Genomic DNA, 22188 nt, shown 5'->3' on the forward strand with positions numbered 1-22188 from the left:
GTTATTTTGAATCAACCCCCTAAAATGATCCGTAAAAGTGGAAGAATGAAATGGATGAAACATATACATCATGGTGGGGCACACGTAGCACCGACCATCAGCCACCGAGCTGGTGTCAGGGGGAGTAGCCGATCCGTTTCTGGGAAATATCCGTCACGTCAGCTGCAGGGACGGGAAACGGACTGGCTACTCCCCCTGCCACCAGCCAATGGCTGATGGTCGGTTCTCTGTGGGCCCCATCATAATGTATGTGTTTCATCCATTCTATCCATAGCTTTTTGCAAATCATTTTATTTAATGAGATAAAAAATGACTTATATCTTAATATCAAGTGGACCACATTACAGGAAATAATGTTGAATGAGCATTGACCATTGAAAACCTTTTGAGGGCATAAAAGTCCTAGATCTTTGTCTTTTACATTAATCTGGGCCAGTATGACCTAATAAACATATTAGATATCAAATAAACAGTACAGTGGACCTTAGGAAGATTTTAAGGGTGGATATTCAATCACTATTGTTTTCCTATGGCGTGGTCCACATGAGATTTATATTCCTTTAATTTTTAGGACGACGTACTAAAATGATCCGTAAAAATTGATGAGCGGAATGGATGAAACAAATACATCATGGTGGGGCCTAATCCGTTTCCAGGAACGGCCACCGTGTAAATACCCGAGCCACGCTAGCGCATTTAAGCTTTCGACCGCAGGCAGGGCAAGGGCACATTCTTACGGCGATGGGAAGAACCTCTCTCCTCCGGCCTTCTCGCCTCCTACCTCTCCTCCGTCACAACAACCCACTCCAAACATCTTCCCGAAATGCCCCTCCTCTTTCCTCCCTTATTAAAACCCCAATTTCCCAAACTACCCCTTCATTTCTTTCTCCCCTCTCTGCTTCCATCTTTCTTCTATTTTCCGAAGCCTCCACTCTCCGTACCTTCTCCTCATCTGCAGGTTTTCTCTTTCACTCTCTCTATTCATGCATTTCAATCCAGACCGTTGAAATCATCGGTGCCATTCTGGATGGAAAGTAGTGTGGCAATCACACTGATTGAAGGATCCAAAACATGGCTAAAAGGCTGGGAGATTCGGACCGACTCGTTCGGACCTGAGTCGAATCGTAGCAGGCGAGTCGGATTGAGTCGGCTCGAGTCGGCCCCTGTTTGTAATTCTGGGGCCCACCGTGATGTCTGTGACATCCACTCTGTCCATCTGTTGCGCCAGCTCATGTTAGGACGTGAGTAGGCAGATCCAAAATTCAAGTGGGGATTGAACGCCTACACTTGAAATCTTCTTGGGCCCTGTAGAAGTTTGAAATCAGACTGGTGTTTTTGTTTCCATTTATCCTGGTGGGAATCACCTTATGAACGGGTTGGATGACATATAAGCATCACGGTGGCGCAGGTGGGTTTCAATGGTGGGCATTTCATTTCCCATTGTTTCATATGGTGTGGCCCACTTGAGTTTTGGATCTGACTCATTTTTAGGCTGGTGTCCTAACATGAGCTGGTGAAACTGATGGACTGGATTTCACATGGGCATCACAGGTGGGCCTCAGAGAGCTTTAGGTTACATGGGCATCACAGGTGGGCCTCAGAGAGCTTTAGGTTACATGGGCATCACAGGTGGGCCTCAGAGAGCTTTAGGTTACATGGGCTCTGTGTCACAGGCCGTAAATGAGAGAAACTTTGATACTCTAGCAGAGTGGTGGATGATACGCAGACACTTAGAAATTACTATGGATTTAACATGTGTCATACAAGCCATACAAGCCATACAAATTAAACCGTCCAAATTATGGAACCCTGTTTATATGTATGATGACTCAAATAATTAAGCTTATTTGATCACTCGACTGTTAGATAGGGGTACCTTATTCAACGGCCTTATTTCAACAAACAAATGTCCTATATATATATATATATATATATATAAGATACAAACAAGTGTCCATGAATCAGAGGTTGGGATTATTCAAAAATCTGATTTAAAGGTTAGGGTTATTCAAACAATATGATTAAGAGGTTAGGGTCATTCGAACAATATGATTTTGGGACTGTGACTTAGCGACAACGGCATCGAAAATCTAATCTTTTAATTTTGAGTTAATGCATATGCACGCCATATGTACAATTTTTAAGTGGCTGTGTATTGAGTGTTCGAAACAGGGATATATCAAGAAGCTCCCCTTTCTGAAATTTGAATTTGCAATGAGAAAAACTTTGATACTCTAGCGGAGTGTGATTGATGATACACAAGCACGTAATAATTACTTAGAAATTTCATATGTAGCATAGAAGTAAATTAGCTGGTGGAAACAGTGTAGTGTGTGTGAGTGATCCAGGGTTCAATCCATGGTAATGTTACCTTTCAAAAAAGTAAAAAAAGCAATTTAAACTAAACAACCCAAATTATGGGCTCCAATGTAGATGGGCCATGAACAAAAAATTAGGCTTATTTGATTATCTGACTATCAGATTGGGGGACATTTACTTGATGGTTAATAATGAAAATATCTGATCCTATTTCAACAAACAATTGCCCATGAATCAGAGCTAAGGATTGTTTTCCCAATCTGATTTTGGGATTGTGATTTAATGAAAGTGTGTACTAAAATTTATTTGTTTTAGTTTGCAGTTGTTATATGCCCATTTCAACAATTTTCAAGTGCCTGCATGGTAAATGCCATACACAGCTGGAGTATCAATACCTCCCTGCTTCTTTATAGCAATATGGAGAGTCGCTGTCACCGTGATTGGCGTATGACAATGCACACCTTTGAATTGTGTGTGACAACGCACATGACTGAGTTAGCCACAACGGGACGAATCATTTGAGTTGACTTGGTTAGACACAACCGTATTGCCTGAGGCAGGATGAGTCACCCTACATCCACCCCCTAATAACCGAACCGTAGTATTGAACTAGATTGGGTCCAATCGAGTTTGAGTTGGCTCGGAGGGGTCTATTAAGGCCATGGTTTCTAGCCAAGTTTCTATCATTTCGATAATTTTTTCAGAAGTTTTGGAAATGGAATTCAACTATCTAAATTAAAATAAGGCATGGTGATTTTAGTGGTGTTCAATATACATATGGTGGGTTGCCTTCTAGTCTTGGAACCAAGTACTCATTTGACCTTTGGTTTGATGGTGGTATATGTGCATTGCCTCAGTGCGGACTTGTGTGTGTCCATTTATTACCTGATACGAGGAAAATTTTAGGATGCGCGTACCCTGTGCTCTGTGGTATGTCTGGCAACTTCCACTCTATGATCATCCCTTATTTGCCTAGCGTGCATGTATTTGTTGGGTTGGGGATTAGTACTTGGGACCTTGTTGTCATCAGACTGTTGTCAAGGTGAATCTCTACCATGGCTAGTTCCAGAACCTGAGTAAAAGAGGAAGGTTGATGTCTAAAGGCCACCCAATCATAAAACTTTTGGCAATAAAACATTTAAAAGTTGACCCTAGTTGCTAGTAGGAAGGGTAATATAATAATGGTATAAAATTTAGAAATAATTTGTGATGTAGATTATATAATGTTTTATATTAGCCGTGGTTTGTTGGACATACCTATATTTAGAGTCTCTTATATTTTTCTTAGTATATTTTTTTTCTTGGAAACTCCAGCTAGCAGTGATGTGCTAGCTAATCTGAAGCTCGAGTAGAGGAGTATGGTTGATCTTAGGTGACTAGTGTCGGTCTTAGAACTTTGCAATTATGAGAATTCCCCTTTTAAATATGATCGGCAAAGTAGGACTTGTACAGCCGGTCCCAAATAGTTGGGACAAGACTATGATGACAATGGCAGTGGCGGTAGTGTTGACAAAGATAATGACACGATGGGTATGATGGCCATAACAGGGATGAGTATGATGATGAGGATGATAATGATGGTGATGGTGGTGTTGATGTAGATTATGTTGGCGATGAAATTTTATCACAAAAGGAGATTTTACAATTTAAGGGAAAAGTTACAAGTTTCTAAGGCCAATCAGCCCTCTTGTCACTCCATCCCTAGGTAAGGGATACACAACTTTATGTGCCTTCACAAAACATGGTAGAAAGATGCATTCAGGAGGGAAGAAATGGTGATGATCTCTATAATAAGTGTAGAGTTTCCAAGGCTTCTCATTGAAGCCTTTCAGAAAACATGACAGAAAGATGTATTAGGGAGGGAAGAGATGCTTTTGGTTGCTATAACAATAATTGTAGAGTTTCCAAGGCTTCTTATCTAAGGAATGGATGTATTTAATAACAATGGACGAATCTCCTTCCATACTTGAAGGCTCTAAAAGAAGAAAAAAGCCATAGGCTGGTGAAGAGCCACTAATTTAGGCATATTGGATTTTGGATCTCTAAGTGTTTATGCCATAACAATATAGTCCCATTCGTTTCAACTTAGTTCCACCCAGTAGCCTCGATTTACAATTGAATTTAAGCTAACTTTAATCTATGACATATAAGCTTAAAACCACAGTGGGTTTGTTATGGCTTGGTATTAGAATCTCCTGTGTTGATTAGACTAGTTATTGTCAAGGTGGCTATGACAACTTTTCTCTTGCTATAGCAAGACATGGTTCACACAGTTTCCGTCCTCTAGCGAGGATATATAGGTAGGGTTTTTGTCTCTAAACATGGACTACTTGAAGCTTATACAATGGAATCAACAAGGGTAGTACAAAGCATTTCCAATTTGTGGTTCCATTCATGAGTAAGAGTTGTGGGGCACATAATCTTCAAAAAGTTAAAGAGCACGGCATTAGTATGTTGTGGTACTTGGACAATAATAAGTGATCTCCCTTCCCTAAAGACCTGTTTGGTTCTAACAAAAGTTTGGTCCTCGATAGTCTGTTTAGGTTAGACTCGTCGTTGTCTTGTTTGACCCGGTCTTAATGTCTTGGACTAGTTGTTCTCATGTTGTTGTTAAGCACTTGGAATAAGGATTATTTGGCACATGTGATGCATGTGCACATTGAAAAATTGACAGATATGGCGTATGGATGGTGCTTGAAAATGTACGGTGGCATATGTAATAAATATAGGGTATTTGAAGATGTATGGTGGCACATGTGGAGCACATGATTGTCATGAGAATGTAAGATGGCACACACGACACATGCGTCGTATGTACAACTTGGCACATGTGGTAAATGTGGCATATGAAGTGAATGAAAGGTTTAATGTAGCATATTTGCAGCACTTGAAGGCACATATATTGGACATGTGTCACTTGTGTATCATAAGAAAATAGTCTGTAATGTTGTACCATAATAGGGATTAGTGGGCTTCTAGTTTTCTTTTTAGGAACAAGGAAAGTCCTCAAATGGTAAAAAAATTTTTGGACAATTTGTCATTTTTTGGGTTGTGCAAATTAGTAGACAAACCATGGACAAGATGCTTGTCTTGAACTAACTAGTCAAAGACTAAACTTTAGTGCTATCAAATGATCGTAAGTATTTAACTGATCACTTACCAGGTTGAACTCTAAGCATACTATTTATGTAGGATTTAAGGAACCCTACAGTTGGCCAAAAACTCAACTTCTGGATATTGATGGGGAATGGTTTAATGTTGCTGTACTTATATGAGTTGTATCAACACTTGTTATACCTGTGCTCTAAGTCGGGGTTTGATCCAGTATGCCTGATCTTTGCCACAGTCGATTGTTGTACTTGTAAGTGCTTGACATAGTGTAGAAGAGTTGTTTTTGACTGTACAAATGGCTTGCATGATGGGCATGGTGATTGCGGACCTGACTCAAAAATGGCACTCTCATCGCTGTTGTTAAGACTATCTTTTATACAAATGTAATTGATTTGGATGATTATAGGATGTTCATATAGCATGAGATGATTGAGATCTTTGTTGAGGAACTTCATAACTTAAGAGCCATGTAGTAGTAGCAAAGGTTCAATACCAAACTAGTTAGTCAAGGACAAGCACATTTTCCTTGGTTTGTCTGCCATTTTTCTGCACATAACCCAATAAAAACAAGGACTACTTGTCCAAATTTTTTCTTACCATTAAAGGGCTTATCTCATTCCTACAAAAACTAGAGATCACCTTGTCTCGTAATGATACAAGGTAGACCATTCTATTGTAGTACACATGTGTCACACATGCCACATGTGCCACCATGCCAATGTACCAAAAGTGCCATTGCTCATCTTTAGGCGCTGCAAATGTGCCCCATACAGCCCTTTGTATCCTTCATGTGCCCGCATTTGTTATATGGGCCAAGTTGTACATGTGATGCACGTTCCCCACATGTGCCACTCTATACATCTTTAAGCACCCTGGATGTGCCAAATGTGCCACCTTACATCTTCAAGCACCCCACATGTACAACATATGCCACCATACATTTTCAAACACCATACATGTGCCATATGTGTCAAGTTTTTAATGTGCACATGTGCCATATGTGTCAAATAATCTTTCTTTTTTCTAAGTGCTTGACAAATAGTGTGAGAATAACTAGTCCAGGACAACATGACTGGACCAGACAAGACTTGGACGAGCCTAACCTGGGCAGACTGTCTAAGACTAAACTTTTGTTGCTACCAAACGGGCCCTTAGGTTTAACTCAATACAAAAGTCATGTCTACGAGGAAGCAAGTCATATGATTGATAAACTAATTATCTATGATAGACTGGTACAAGGAAGCAAGCCAAATAAAGAGGTGTTGAGCTGGCTATTGCCATTCTTATTCCTTTGGTTTTTGCTTTGTTTTATTTATTTATGAAAGGTGACAATAATTTTATTAGGTAGGCGCTGAATAGGCAATCTTGTGATTCTTATCCTTTTTCATCTATTGATAATTTCTACATTTTTGTTTCACTAGTAGTTGAAAATAATGAAACCCTAACAATGTGTACGAAAGCCATCTTTACTTAATGGCTGGTTAATGAAGCTGTCTTTTCAATTCTTCAATGGTTTGATTGTTTTATCAATCATATTAGTATCTTTTAGGCTTGGGAACTTAATTAGCAAAATTGAGGGCAACTTGAGATGTAATTATATGTGGTTCAGAAACATGTATTACATGCAGCTTCCTCTATCAATGCCTAAAACTAAATTAAACTCTGATTATCCAATATAATCTGAGTTTAATTTAGGTTTAGGCATTGATAATTACAAATATTAAGAAATCATACTGGCTGATACATATCAAGTTTCACTTTTTAATTGTTCTATATTCAATGGTTCATGATGGTTTATTTAAGTTTGGTGTCTATAAATAACAAAGTTTGCAGGCATCACAGATTTAATTGCATCCATTGGATACATTTATTACATATATAGCCTTCCAATTTGATTTGATTTATTTTTTGCAGGTTCAAACACTAACTATTAGAAACTTCCCCTCATGTTCTTTCACCTCATTAGAGGGAACTGAATGATAGACACGTTTGGTGCTAATTGCACTGTTATTCCTTCAGTTGACAAAATTGATTTGCCTTATTGTTCATATCATTGTACCTTTATGCATATTGGTATGCTTTTGTAGATCTTTGAAGAGCTAGGTATCTGAAGACATTCTGAATCTTGTTTGTGCACAGCTTTGTGCTTTACATATTGCATAGTTGCATGCAAGTTGTGCTCATGGTTTTAAGACTCGGGCAAGTCTGGTAAGACTTATCCGAGTTGACTTGGATTCGGTGGCTCCTGATCCAGTTCCCCAGAAGTCGGGCCAATTCAACCCCCCACTTGGATGAGTCGCGGCCCGACTCAGGGTCAAACAAGTCAATCGAGGTCCCAAATCTAAAGACCATGGTTGTGCTGCACCTTTTACACAAGTAATTTTGCAACCAGTATTGATACTGAAATTTTACTTGTATGATAATTTAGAATGTATTTAAACTGTTCTCTGTTGTTCATGTTTTATAGATTTGGAATCAAAGAATCCTTTATATACATGTACTTAGACATGTACACGTGTGCATGCAGAAATTAACTTGGATTTAGAGATAGCAAACATAATCGTTTTTATTTAGTCAACCATGATGCATCCTCTGCTAATCCAGTAAACAGTTGCAGGTCCCTCAAATATTGTTCTTATTGAGTCTGAAGAAGAACTGAACAGCTCACTGAATAAGGTTCAAGGTAAATTCAGTAGATTTGCCATACAGTCATGATACAACGCATTGTTGAGGAGTTTATGAAATTTCTAGCTCCTTGTTCTCTTCCCATTTGAGAATTTGATGTTTTACATGCATATTTATTGAAAATTCTCAGGTAACAGCTTGCCTGCAGTTTTCTACTTCACAGCAGTATGGTGTGGACCTTGTAAGATTCTTTCAGATCCAAAAACTTCATTTATGCGTATGCATGTTATGGACACAGTTTAACCTCTTTTGCATGTTTAACATAGAACACTTCAATGAGAATATATGTTTGAACTTGAATTTTACGTAGCTTTCAAAATAAATAAACACTTTGATTGATCTTGGCACTAGGAAAATTGAAGGCGCTAGGTGATGTCCAGGCACTCACCTGGAGAAAGACACAAATTTTATTTTAATGTATTTTATATTAGACATGATACATATAGATACTCGAGTGTTTATGATAGTTTTTGCTCTAGAACTAATTTTAGAACTAGGAAATAGGACTATTAGATACTGGGATATGAAAATCACATCCAGTCAAACATTCATATGAAGCAAGAATTCATTCCAATTAAATGATTCAAATTCTGCAAAACTATTAAAGGGAAGCAAATCATAATTCAAAATGATTACCAAACCATGATAACAAGTCTATGAGTATTCAGATGAACCAAATCATTTTTCCTGACCATTCATTTAATTGTTTAAAACCCAAAGTTAAAACTAAGGCAATTAAGCAAGTTATCCACAAAACCATCTAGTCATCAAATAATTAATCAACTTATAATGTAATGATCTTCCAATACCAATATAAGAAGAAATCAAGAAAATGATTTCTTTACTTTATGAAAATCTTAAAAGTTTTGGAAGAAGAGGTATTTCCGGCTTTGATCCAAATAAGGGGAGCAAAAGTGTTAAAGGTTGTTTAGATGATCCCTTTAATTGCTTCTACCCTTAAGGTGATTAAAATGTCCCAGACATCCTCTATTTGAGGTTTCAATAGAAGGGTACTTCCTGTCTCTTCTTGGAAATGTTAGTTTCTAGTCAATGAAGTTTGCTTGGTTAGAGATATTGAGAAAGCCATTACCTGGATGGTGCTTCTTCATACCTTATTATATCTTAAAGTTTCTGCTTAAAGTTCCTCTTTTACCAGTCCAAATTTAACCTGCAGGTTGATAGGTGAAGGTGGAAATTTGAAACAAACTGAGCAGCTTAAAATACCTATCTACCCCATCTCTTCTTGGAAATGTTAGTTTCTAGTCAATGAACTTTGCTTGGTTAGAGATATTGGGAAAGCCATTATCTGGATGGTGCTTCTTCATATCGTATTATATCTTAAAGTTTCTGCTCAAAGTTCCTCTTTTACCAGTCCAAATTTAACCCTACAGGTTGATAGGTGAAGGTGGAAATTTGAAACAAACTAAGCAGCTTAAAATAGCTATGGAGATATCCTACTTAAGCACACTAAAAGCAATTTCATTGTCTCTCCAAATGCTGATGACTTCATTGCACCATCTGTATCTTACGATGAACAATCCTATGCCATGTTGTTGTTCCTTTCTACTTTAGGATTAGCACGGATTCAGTTTAGTTTAGGGCTGTTAATGGGCCGAGCATGGGCCATATCCCATCTCATGACATGAAGATTTATCCAAACCAGTGATGGCCATTTCTATCATTGAGTCCCCCTCAAAAATCTCATCTATTGGTTGATCATAACCCTCAGATTGAATGTGAATGGATGCAAGCACATTGGTAAGAAGGCAAACCATGTTCAAATGGATAATATTTCCAAACATGCCAGGTTGGCTACTTCCAATTTGCAAGATTTTTGGGGCTTCATTTGTGGTGGGTCACATTAGATTATGCATGTTCATATTGGTGGAGAGAGAGGGAAACAGTCCAACATACAGAGGATCTTTCAATTTGCAAGATTTGGGGCCTCAAGGCCCTCACCTAAGGTGGCCCCCATCTAATTGACACACGACCTCGCTTCCAGCAAACTCATGTTGATTGGAATAGGGGAATGATAAATACAAAGACATAATACAATGTACTTCCATTGGCCTATTTGTTTTAACCTATCTAATTTTTTCACTTTTGGAGCAGATAGGCCCATTTTTGGGTCAACCAGTACAGTCCACCTTGCTGAGTGCCATAGATGGGTTGAATCATTGTATTATGTGGCCCATGTGTACATATTCTCTTTGCCAGAATATAAACCTCCACACACATCCAGAGTTTAGACTGTAATCTATGATAAGTACCAGCGCCTAGACTCTCAATTCTTGAGTTCCAGCTGAGAGAATCAGGAGAAGATTTCCTCAAATCTTCTCCATCCCCAAACAATGAAAGCCATCTTGTCAAGGGGAAAATCACTTTTTATTTCCTCTGAATTCCATGAATTCCACCGACATCAAACCTGGGCCAACCCACCAAATTAAGCTTGATTTGTGTTCAATTAGGGCCCATTTGGTCAAGTTGATAGACAACATTCTTATCAAAGAATGGTCTGATACACCATTTTATACATGTCCAAATAAAAAACTAAAATAAAATAAGATGGATTCTTGAGTTTCTCCTTTCTTTCCTTGTCTGATATTTTTCCTTAAATCTTTGCTTTAGAAAAAAAATTTTGACTGGTAGGAGACAATGCAAGCCAATACGGATGCAATACGCCCGTATCATATTGATTTTTTCCCATTCAGAACCACGATGACAAGCCATACCATTCAAATCTATTACCTAGATATGGATGGAGCATCATCCAACAATTACACTAAGTAGATGATATTAACCAACTAATTTTGCCTGGATTTTGCGGCAACTCATGATTCTACTTTTTTTCCCCCCCTTAATCATCCATTTGGCAACATTAATTGGATAATTGTGATTTATTGATCATTGTGATTTCTAGATATGCTCTACAATGTTCCTCACAATGTGAGTGGTCTGGATAGATGTACATGAGTGCCACATTTCAGAAGGATGAGTTGCCACCATTTTCGAAATGGTGGTAACTATCATGGGAATCTAGCCTGTTCCAAGGCGAAAGTGACTTTAAAAAGAAAAACATTCATATTCTTAAGGATGTTGATGATCCATCTACATGCACACAAGGTACATGTATTTCAATTTAATCAGTACAAATTGTGGGTCTCACTAAATATATTAACGGGGACAGTGATTGCTTGGATGAATATAGTCAACGCTCTAAGTTAATCAATCAAATGTCCAATGATCTGTTCTTAGGATTGTCTAATCAGTCTCATTTAATAGCTGTGCCCCATCTAGATCAGGCCTTGTTCTCGGACAATTTGGATTTTGTTATATGTATGTGATTTGTGTGATTTAACTACTTGGATGCAGGAGATTATTAACAGATTAATCACAGTAAATCAAATATAATAACATGTTGTCCAACCATGATCTAAAGAGTACCAAAAAAGGCAATAAAATTTAGATGTATAATAAAATCACAATCCCACACAAGTATGAATCATATAAACATGAAAACCTTGAGTCCCATGAGAGATTGGTGTTCTTTCACACTTAGTATAGGCATAGTTCAAGTTCAAAGGTCAGATTTGGTGCAATTCAAGGTTTAGGAAATTGGAGAAATAAATTTTGGTTTTCAGATTTGGGAATTTAGGGTTAGGGATGTAGGGATTTAGGATTAGGGATTTAGGAATTAGGGTTTGTGGGGAAGTAGGGTTTTGAGAACTAGGAAATTGGGTTAGGGTTTTAGACTTAGGACTAGGGATTTTAAAGGGATAAAGGAGTGAGGATTAAGAGAGAAAGAGAGAGAGGGAGGGCTGGCCATACAGATGGTTGTACGGTCACATTAGTATGGACATAAGATCTATTATTTGGTCCGTACGGTTGTATGGTGTGAATAGGTTAGGTTTAGGTGGGTTTTGGATCTGATGGGAATGCGTTCTGGTTGAGAACAAATGGAAGAAGAAGAGGTATAGATAAATTAAGAGGAATTGAGAGAAATGGAGAAGAAGAAAATAGAAAATATCTCGATTGTAGAGAATGAGAGAATAATAAGATAATGGGCTTCACACCCTTGGATTCACACCAAAATAACCTCTTTTCACAAGAGGATCTCACTTCACATGAGAGAAGATGCTTTTTCTAAGCAAAAGAGAGCTTTTCATTCCATTTTCTAAGGGTTAGGGCTGGACGCCCCCCATTTATAGTCTTAAAAAGGTCTTTTCACAAAAAGACGCTCTCAGGAAAGATTTCTTTTTTAAAAAACCCTCAAATAAAAATGTCTCACTTGTCCTATGACACCATAAAACGTAAACCCACTAATCCTAAGTTATGAATAATCAACAAAAATATAAAATATGCTAATCCAAACACTTATGATCACACGTGATCAATGAACACAATGATCCAACTATCCGATGGAAGGATTCACACAATCTAACGGTCTGATCGTTGTATCATCGCAATCCTACGGTCAATACTCCTCAACTAAGCAGCCCACATGCATCTTTGTAGTGTAGGGTCTTTGAAGATGCACAATCATGCAAGTATGGCCCACCCGGGCTCATGTACAAGTCATCGAGCCAAAGTGAAGGTTGGGCTGATCTCCTCATCCTCTAGTACGCTCTAAATGGTCGGATGTCTTCATCAACTCTCTTCGACTGAGAAGATTTCGCCTCTCGTGAAATAAAGCTACAATGCCGCTCCCAAAGATCTAAGTCAAATTGTTGAAAATCCACATCTGTGATCCATGTGCAATTTGACATTGGTCGATGTTTTCACTTGACTAAATGTTTTTTAAAAGCTCCGATGTCGAGTGGAAACAACAAACTTGTCCAAAATATCCTCGTATCTCCTCTCTACTTGTAGGTATGGATGGTAAAGGTGGTAGAGGCTGAGAAGAAGGGTTAGGTAAGGTCCATCAGTGATGGGACAAGTCGGGTATGTTATCATCTGGGTCAAGAGAGGGGTTCTAGAAAGGCATTAGATCTTCCACATTGAATGTAGCACTAATACCCATACTAGATAGAAGATCTACCAAGTACGTATTGGGACCTAAACATTTCAAAATCTTATATGGTTCAGCACTGCGGGCTTGTAATTTCTTGAAGGTTCCCTGTGGAAATCATTTAGGCCTCATTCTTATCATCACTTTATCGCCTACTTGATATTCTTTGAATCTACGATGAGAGTCATCAACTTTCTTATATTTTTTTATTACTTGCGTTAATTCGTTTTCTAATATCCGTATGCAAGTCATGAATGTGGTGTGCAAATGCTTCTGCAGACTCTGATGGCCTATGGGAAACTAACATGGGAATAAGGTTTATAGGCTTTCTAGGCTTATAACTAGACACAACTTCAAAGGGACTCATGCCTATTAACCTGTTGATTGAACTCTCATATGCAAACTTGTCTACAAGTAATACTGTGTCCCAAGTCCTGCTATGGTCACCCACAAGACATCGTAGTAGGTTTTCGAAACTCCTATGGACCACTTGTCTAACCATCAGTATGAGAATGGTATGCTGATGAAAATTGTAATATTGTGCCCCGCCATATGCCAATGTCTCTTCCAAAAATAACTCATAAACTTAACATCTCTATTAGACACGATGGTTTTCGGCAAATTATGTAAACGAACCACCTTCGCAAAGAATAGCTTCGTGATGTTGGAGGCATCAGACGACTTAGAACACAGTAGGAAATGGGTCATTTTAGAAAAAAATGGTCCACTACCACGAAAATGGAATCGTGCTTTTTGATTGTCTTGGAAAGCCTAAGCAGGAAGTCCATACTAAGGTCATGCTACGAAGCGCGTAATACTGGCAAAGGTGTATATAAACCCGTGTTCTACTTCTTCTTTGCCAGTTGATAGGTTCGATATTGTCCTATAATTTTGGCTACATCTCGCTTGAGACTTAGCCAATTAAACCTGTCCTCTACAAGAGCAATAGTCTTATTACGACCAAAATGACCGGCTACTCCACCAGCATGAAGCTCCCAAACAAGGAAATCCCATAGGGATGTGCGGGGAATGCAGAGTCTATCTCCTTTGAATAGAAAGCTATCGACCAAGACAAACCCACTATCATTCCTTTGACCATCCAACAGTGACGTATATACTTTCTCGAAGTCTGGACACATGGGATATTCGTCCTTCAAACTCTTGAATCCAGTGACTTCAACGCTTATAGATTGAAGTAACCTCACTCTACGGCTGAGGGCGTCAGCAAGTTTGTTCTCGACCCTGGCCTTATGTTTCATAACAAATGAATACTCTTGAAGAAACTCAACCCACTTGGCATGCCTTGAGTTTAATTTCTCTTGAGAGTTAATATAATGTAAGGCCTCCGTAAGTATAGAAAATGGTATTCCTGCGGCAATCATCAATTCCCTTAGCCTGAGTTAAGGCACACCTGACAACTGCAAGTGGTATGGTCTCTTCTTCTTCATCACTAGCACTAATGATAGCGTGATATTCTTCTTCTTCATAGTCACCGTTGTCATCTTCACGTTCCTCGTGCTCGTCAATCACGAGGGCCTTAGGTCGCTCTTTTGTGGGACACTTATAAGCGAAATGGCCATACCCTTGGCAATTATAGCACCGACTGAGTTTGCCTCATCGCAAATTGGTACTGGTGACTAGTTTGCCCTTAAGGTCCTTTTGGTTACTTTGAGTGCCGGTAAAGGGCTTGGGTTGACTCCCAAAGTTAGACTTAGTTCCCCATGGAGTACATTGGACTCACGAGAGTGAAATCGTCTCCCAAATTGCAGTTTTCAGTACTGCTCAAGTTCTTACACCAACTGATAGGCATGCTCAAGGGTGCTAACATCATGAGAGAGCTGCTCGCGTTGAAAATCGAATCGGTGGCCTATCCTAAAATGAGAAAGAGTCATTATTGGGTCATCGACTTTACATCGCATTATGTACTCATCAAATTTGGTAATGTAATCCTTCACGGGGCATTGTTCCCTAGTGAAGGGCTTGCTATTGATCCACTAATTTATGGTGATATGAAAGATAAGGATATTTTTCCTTCAGTGCTTCCTTCATCTTGACTCAATTTACAATCGGGTATTGTCCAGAACTTTCTAATTTGCGCTTAATATTGGTCCAAAACAATTTAGCTTGGCCCACCAACTTCATCTTGGCGAACCTCACAAGACAACGATCAAGCATCTCATACCACTCAAAGTAATTGTCCATGTCCGCAAGCCAGTCGAGAAAAGCCTTTGGGTTCATATGACCATCAAAGCTAGGGGCCTCGATCTTGATGCTTTTCATCACACGATCATTAGTATCATGGTGGTCTAGATACTCTCCACGGGGTGGTTGGGCACGCACCTTATTATGGCCAACACCTTGGCCACGACCTCTTCTACGTCCTCCAACGTGACCTCCTATGTGAGCTTTCTCTGCACCTCCCACTTGGGACTGACCATCTTCCCCACTGTCATGGTTTGCCTGAAGGGAAGTCTCCAACTGAGCTAAATGATTATTAGTCGTTGTCAGTTGGTTATTGGTGGTTCTGCTTTAAGCCTTAAGACCTCCAGTCGCCTAGCTATGACATTAAGAGTTTCGAGAATATAATCTTAGCTCATAGTGGTAGGGCGAAGACCAAAACCTCGCTTAGAACGCGTGGGCATAAACAAGGGACAAACTAAGGAACCTAAGACTTGAGACTCTAGGTGCTATGTTATGACCAAGGAAAAGCGACTAACCTAGACGCCGCAATATGCAAACCTAAACTCTATATGCAATGAATGCATTACCAAGACCCTAGATGTGATGAATGCATTGACCCTATGTAAACCTATGCTAAAATCCTAAGCTCTGATACTAAAATTTGATGCAGGATGTGTGATTTAACTACTTGGATGCAGGAGATTATTAACAAATTAATCACAATAAATCAAATATAATAACATGTTGTCCAATCGTCATCTAAAGAGTATTAAAAAAGGCAATAAAATTCAAATTTATTATAAAATCACAATCCCACATAAGTATGAATCATATAAACATGAAAACCTTAGGTCCCATGAGAGATTGAAACTCTCACACTTAGCATAGGCATGGTTCAAGTTTAAAGGGTAGATTTGGCGCAATTCAAGGGCTAGGAAATTGAGGAAATAAATTTTGGTTTTTAGATTTGGGAATTTATGGTTATGGATTTAGGGATTTAGGAATTAGGGTTTGTGGGAAGTATGGTTTTGAGAACTAGGAAATTGGATTTGGGTTTTAGGCCTAGGACTAGGGATCTTAAAGGGGAAAAGGAGCAAGGATTAGGAGGGAAAGAGAGGGGGTGGGCTGGCCATATGGACTTACGATCTAGGGTTTGCTCCGTACAGTTGTATGGTGTGAATATGTTAGGTTTAGGTGGGTTTTGCATGTGATGGGGATAGGTTTTGGTTGAGAACAAAAGAAAGAATAAGAGGTATAGAGAAGTAAAGAGGGATTGAGAGAGATGGAGAAGGAGAAAGTAGAAGAAAATACATCGATTTTAGAGAATGAAAGAAAAGAATACGATAATGGGCTTCACACCAAAATAACCTCTTTTCACAAGAGGATCTCACTTCACATGAGAGAATGTGCTTTTTATAAGAAAAAGAGAACTTTTCATTCCATTTTCTAAGGACTAGGGTTGGACTAGTCTCAAAAAGGTCTTTTTACAAAAAGAAGCTCTCAGGAAAGATTTATTAAAAAACCCCTTCACTTAAATAAAAATGTCTCACTTGTCCTATGACGCCATAAAATATAAACCTGCTTAAGTTTTGAATAATCAACAAAAACATAAAATATGCTAATCCAAAGGCATGATCACAGTGATCAAGGATCACAATGATCCAACCGTCTAATTGAAGGATCCGTACAATCTAATGGTTTGATCGTCATATCGTCGTGATCCAATGGTCAAGACTCTTCAACTAAGCAGCCCACATGCATCTTCCTACTGTAGGGTCTTCGAAGATGCATGATCATGCATGTGGGGTCTTCAAGGCCTCAGTGCGGCCCACCCGGGCCATGTACAAGTCATCGAGCCAAAGCGAAGGCTAGGCCGATCTCCTCCTCTGTTACACTCTAAATTGTCGGATGCCCTCATCAGTATGACATGTGTACTATTTCTAAGTGTGTGTGCATGGGGCTACCGAACTCTTTCAACCTATCAAAGAATTCCTCTTGCTAACCACATAACTTAGCATATATTTATTTAGAAAGGCAGTGAATTTTTTTTTAAAAAACAGCACCGAAAGTTTCAAAGCAAAATACCACAGCTAAATCCCATACTTAGACATAGCATGTAAACGCATGTTAATGTTGGAAGTCCAGACCAGCAGTAAAGAGTTGTTACCAATAACCCTTCTATTAATGAGTTAACTCAATTACCACAATCACTTGGATTTAATCTTGCGGCCACAGTTATACTTGGATCATTTCCCAGTATGTGTGTATACTACAGTAATATGAAATGCCCTTGAAAACCTGAAATGGGTTGGGCCAACGGGCTTTTAGACACAGCCTGAGCCTGGCCAGGTTGATAAATGGGCTGGAACTTTAGGGCTGGGCCAAGTCCTTGGGCTTGATACATGAGCCCAAGCCTGGCCCAGAGTAGTCTAGGGCCCATCGACAGCCCTACTCATGTCCTAGCATGAACTTGTAACATTCCTGTTGGAATTGAGGATTAGAGAAATATACTTGCCAACTTTATTCCATTCCATTTTATTTAACACTTTGTTCTTATCTTTTTAGGCAGGTTCATATATCCTTTCATCGAGGAATTGAGCAAGAAATACCCTCATGTCACCACGTATAAGATTGATATTGATAAGGTAAGAAGGGTTTGGACACGCTCTCATTTTTCTTTTCCTTAATATTTGGGAAGAACCAATTTCAGCCAACCTTCAGTCTAGTCCTCGCCATTCATTCCAACTACAGACTTACACCATTTCCTCTAATAATAACTGTTATGTGTTGGTGAAGCAAAAAAGGGAACATCAGCTTTTGTTTGTATGATTCATTACTCGACTGCGTGATGGAAGTGATTCATATTATATCATAATATGTTGGTGAAGCGATACTGCAGCTTGATGAGCCGCATTTTGTTGCTTGATCACTTATATTTTGATTATAATATATGCCCTTTTATTGTATTTATTCTATAACACATGCAATGTTCACCATTTAAATTAGGGTAATTTTCTTCTAAGTTGTTCATTTTAACTCTTATCTTCTCATTTAAAAATTTATTTACATGGTATTTGCAGGAGGGTCTTGGAAGCTCGCTAAGCAACTTACAAATCTTTTCTGTGGTACAATGACTTGATCCCTAACTTGAAAATAGATTAAGTTTTTTTTTTTTTTTTTTAAATTAATTTATTTAAAGGATATGAAAGGATCGATGAGCTGGTAGAGAGTGTAGTGTGTGTGAGTGATCCAAAGTTCAATCCCTGGTAGTGTTACCTTTCAAAAACAATATACATTCATATCATGTTATGCAGCTACTAGTTCTTCCAATAACATTTTACTGCAATAGAATTTTTCATGGTCATTAATTAAGTGAATATTCTTTAAAAAGCTCTATTTGAGCTGTTGTATTGTGTGATTACTAGAAAATTAAGTAGCCACATTATGTTGAAAAATATTTCAGAAAGAGGCTGCTTTAATAACCATAATGATTTTTTCCTTCCACTGTAAGTGTATTGGAATATCAAGTTTTTGTGTCGCCGACTGTTTCTCTTTCATGGAAAACAAGATCGTGTGGAAAGTGGACTGTAGGAGGAATCTCCAGGATTGGGAAGTCGAAGAGTTCGTGGGTCTTCTCGAGCATATATACAGGAGTAGGCCAGATATCCATAGCCCAGACAATCTATTTTGGAAGGCGGATAAATCCGCCAGATTTTCAGTCAAATCATTCTATTACCAGTTGGGCCACGGGTTGAATCCCCTTGTGAACCATCCTCCCTTCAAATTCTGGAAATACTCTGTCCCCCCTAAACACGCAGCCTTTGCCTGGCTGGTGGGGGCCAAAAAGATCCTCACGATCGATAATCTGAGAAAAAGGGGCATGCCCATCGTCAACATCTGTCTCTGCTGCATGAAGAACGAAGAATCTGTCAACCACCTCCTGCTTTTCTGCCCGTTTATCTCATCAATCTGGTCAGAATTTCTCATCTGTTTCAATTTAAAGTGGTGTTTCCCTGGTTCGGTCAGCCTCCTTCTCAAAGCTTGGCATGGGATTAGTCTCGGTAAGCACAAGACGCGGATTTGGCGTATGACAATCATTGCCATCTGGTGGTCGGTTTGGGAAGAAAGAAACAATAGATGTTTCAGAGACATCTCAAACCCGGTTACGGTTATCGCCAGCAAGGCTAAGCGCCTTTTGATCAAATGGGCTGTTTACGTTGTAGGCATGAAAGATGTAGATTTTCTTTTTCTTGGAGTATAGTTGTTGATTGCCTCCTCGGCGATCTCCCCATTCTCCTCTGTTTTGTATTCCTCTCCCCTTTTTCTCCTCTTTTAATATATATTCAGTGATCTTTCAAAAAAAAAAGTTTTCGCCACATGCCATTTGATTGCTTTAGGTGGTCATCAGGTTTCCTTTGTTGTTGGCACCATATGCCATTTGATTGCTTTGTAGTGGTCATCAGGTTTCCTTTGTTGTTGGAGCTTGATCTAGTGAGACGGGCATAAAAATGGAAAATCTATTGGGTGTTGTCTTTTGTCTTTTAATTACTTAAGAAACTATAGTGTACATTGCATAGGACAAGGTCTCCAAGCATTTTGTTTTTAGCATAGTGACCAATATCAGCGGAATGGAACATTGCTGACAAACATGTCCTGAATGAAGCTCAGTGTTTTAAAGATAAATCTCTGGGGATATGAGGTGGTATCTCAGCTCAGGATTAATTTGTCCCAGAGCAGCATTTCTCAGATAAATCTGGAGGGTCTTGAAGTCATAATTATAGCTGAATCAGTGGGTTGCAGTCCGTTAATCTCCCTAGTAAGCTGTTGGGGATGCATCTGGGGTTGGAAAACCAGCGTAGAAGCTTGTGATGTTGGGATCGAGCAGTGCAACTTCAAGCTCGCGATTTGGAACGGCGACTTCCTGTCACTGGGTGGAAGGATATCTTTAATTAAAGCAGCCTTCAAAAACATGCCTAATCTTCTCCTGTTTCACGTCCATCCAAAGTTGCCAAAATTGAATTCATCCAAAAGTTATTCCTATGGAATAGGAGGGAAGATAGCCTGCTTGTCAAATGGTGGGGGATCGGCTACGACGAATACTGATTCTCACAGCCAACTATGGCTAAGTATTTAATCATGCTTCTTTCAACATCTCCTGAAGTGTCATTAAAAAATTCCATCATTTTCCCAATGTTTCCCTCATGCTACCAGCAGAATCCTAAAATTAACATCCACCAATCCCTGGTTGGCATCGTTTATGGTTGAGATTGGGACAGTATCTGATTGTCTTCGTGTCCCCAACTTACATTCCCGATACATGTGATATTTTATATGCAATACCGATGTGTTTCTGTTTCCCAAGGTTGTGATACATGCACTGATGCCAATACTGGAGACATTGGTCTTGACAAAGAATGGTGTCTCTTGATGTTTTCTTTGTACAAGGAGTCCATTCTCTCTCTACTAATTTAGTTTTCTCTTTGCTAAAGTTCTGTCAGTTCTCATAAATAAATAAAAGAGTTTTAACTTCGCTTATATTTTATATGATATGAAAGCCTTTTTATTTAATGTTTCCTTCACAACTTTTCAACTGTCATGCTCAGTACTATTAACTAGATCTTCAGTATGGCTTCCACTTCCACTTCAAAAATGTAAATGCTTTGTCATATATTTACTTATCCTTCACATACTAACCATAGTTGTGAACCATTGATTCTTCATGGTTGATTTCGTGTAGCTTCTATTTCCATTTAACATCAATCTTATACCGGCATTGGTCTTGTTGCAGCCAACATTCCACTTCTTCCAAAATGGGGAAAAGGCTGCTGAAATAGTCGGTGCTGATGCTACGCAGCTGAAGAACACCATGGAAAAGCTTTACAAGTAAATCAGTTTGTGGGTCACCAAGTTTTGAAATTATTCATGGTGAGTAATGAATTCGGTCAGATGTGCACATGCATGTGTTCCGATAGGTTTGTGCTAGCCTGCAAATTATGTTCTACTGAGCACATGTAAGAGTGCATGATTTGTGGGACAAGTATGACAGTGGATAACAGAATTATGTAGGTCCAAGATAGATGTATACAGTTTTTTTTTTTTCCCGTGTTGGCAGATTAAATGGACACATGTTTCTAACGAAGAATCTCCTCTAAAAAAGAAGCGCATTTTTCATTGCACTGTATACTAATCTGTATAAGTAAAAGCAACGCATGTACTGAACTACTGTTTACGGGCAGGAATAATCCAATAAACTACAATCCCAATTTGATAAATTACAAGCAAGTGAGAGAGCGATTGGGGAGGTCCGCTGAGGACAGTTGTTGCAGTGAGGTGGCCTATGGCTCTAGCCTTGTCAAAGATCCTGCCATCTATGGACCCCCTTTTGTTTTCATAATGATATTCGCTGGTCTTCTCAACCTAGGAAGTTTGCGAGGCTTGTTCATGCAAAAGGTGAGTTACAAATTGCTTTCCTGGACCCTGTGTTAATTCACATTGTGTGGATGATGAGATCTTTGATGAGTAAGAATCTTTTTTTTTTTTTTTCTTCATGAAATTGCTGAACAGATGGGACTGGCAGATTGAGGCCTAAAATACAGTTCTGCACTTACATGAGATGCATGTTGAATATCCTCTCGTGTACCCTTATTTTCAAGCCCCCTCTTTCACAGTAGGCAATGTCAGGAGAAACCCTCTCAAATGCAATCTTTAAGTGAATTCACTCAAGTTATTGGATCTGCTTATCAAACAATCGCTGCCCTTTAGATGCCCTTGTAAAAAATTGGCTCGATATGATCATCAGTTGGGTCATATTTTACATAGATGGACTGTTGAGTAATCCTTCTTGGCCATACCTTTGTTTTGTATGCAGCTCACCTTATCATATT

General features: G+C 38.9%; 1 protein-coding gene across 3 annotated transcripts; it reads left to right on the plus strand.

Annotated features, from left to right (window-relative positions):
- The first annotated feature begins 688 nt into the window (after nt 1-688).
- LOC131242008 (thioredoxin O2, mitochondrial) lies at nt 689-21740 on the plus strand. Of its 3 annotated transcripts, XM_058240371.1 has the most exons (7): nt 689-958; nt 8042-8113; nt 8246-8296; nt 17870-17949; nt 18385-18429; nt 21093-21233; nt 21541-21740. In XM_058240371.1, the coding sequence occupies exons 1-6, from the start codon at nt 742-744 to the stop codon at nt 21189-21191; spliced, it is 564 nt and encodes a 187-aa protein (XP_058096354.1). In that variant the 5' UTR covers nt 689-741; the 3' UTR covers nt 21192-21233; nt 21541-21740. The 3 variants fall into 3 exon arrangements, with proteins under 3 accessions (XP_058096354.1, XP_058096360.1, XP_058096346.1); XM_058240377.1 differs by lacking the exon at nt 21541-21740 and having other exon boundaries at nt 8048-8113; nt 21093-21481; XM_058240363.1 differs by lacking the exon at nt 21541-21740 and having other exon boundaries at nt 690-958; nt 21093-21481.
- The last annotated feature ends 448 nt before the right edge of the window (nt 21741-22188 follow it).

The sequence above is a fragment of the Magnolia sinica genome, chromosome 1 (genome assembly GCF_029962835.1).
Source record: "Magnolia sinica isolate HGM2019 chromosome 1, MsV1, whole genome shotgun sequence".
Lineage (NCBI taxonomy): Eukaryota > Viridiplantae > Streptophyta > Magnoliopsida > Magnoliales > Magnoliaceae > Magnolia > Magnolia sinica.

Coding starts and splice junctions, on each gene's coding strand:
- LOC131242008 (XM_058240371.1), top strand. CDS start 742: ATGGGAAGAACCTCTCTCCTCCGGCCTTCTCGCCTCCTACCTCTCCTC. Junction 8,114..8,245: donor CTCACTGAATAAGGTTCAAG/GTAAATTCAGTA, acceptor GAAAATTCTCAG/GTAACAGCTTGCCTGCAGTT. Junction 8,297..17,869: donor AGCAGTATGGTGTGGACCTT/GTAAGATTCTTT, acceptor TTATCTTTTTAG/GCAGGTTCATATATCCTTTC.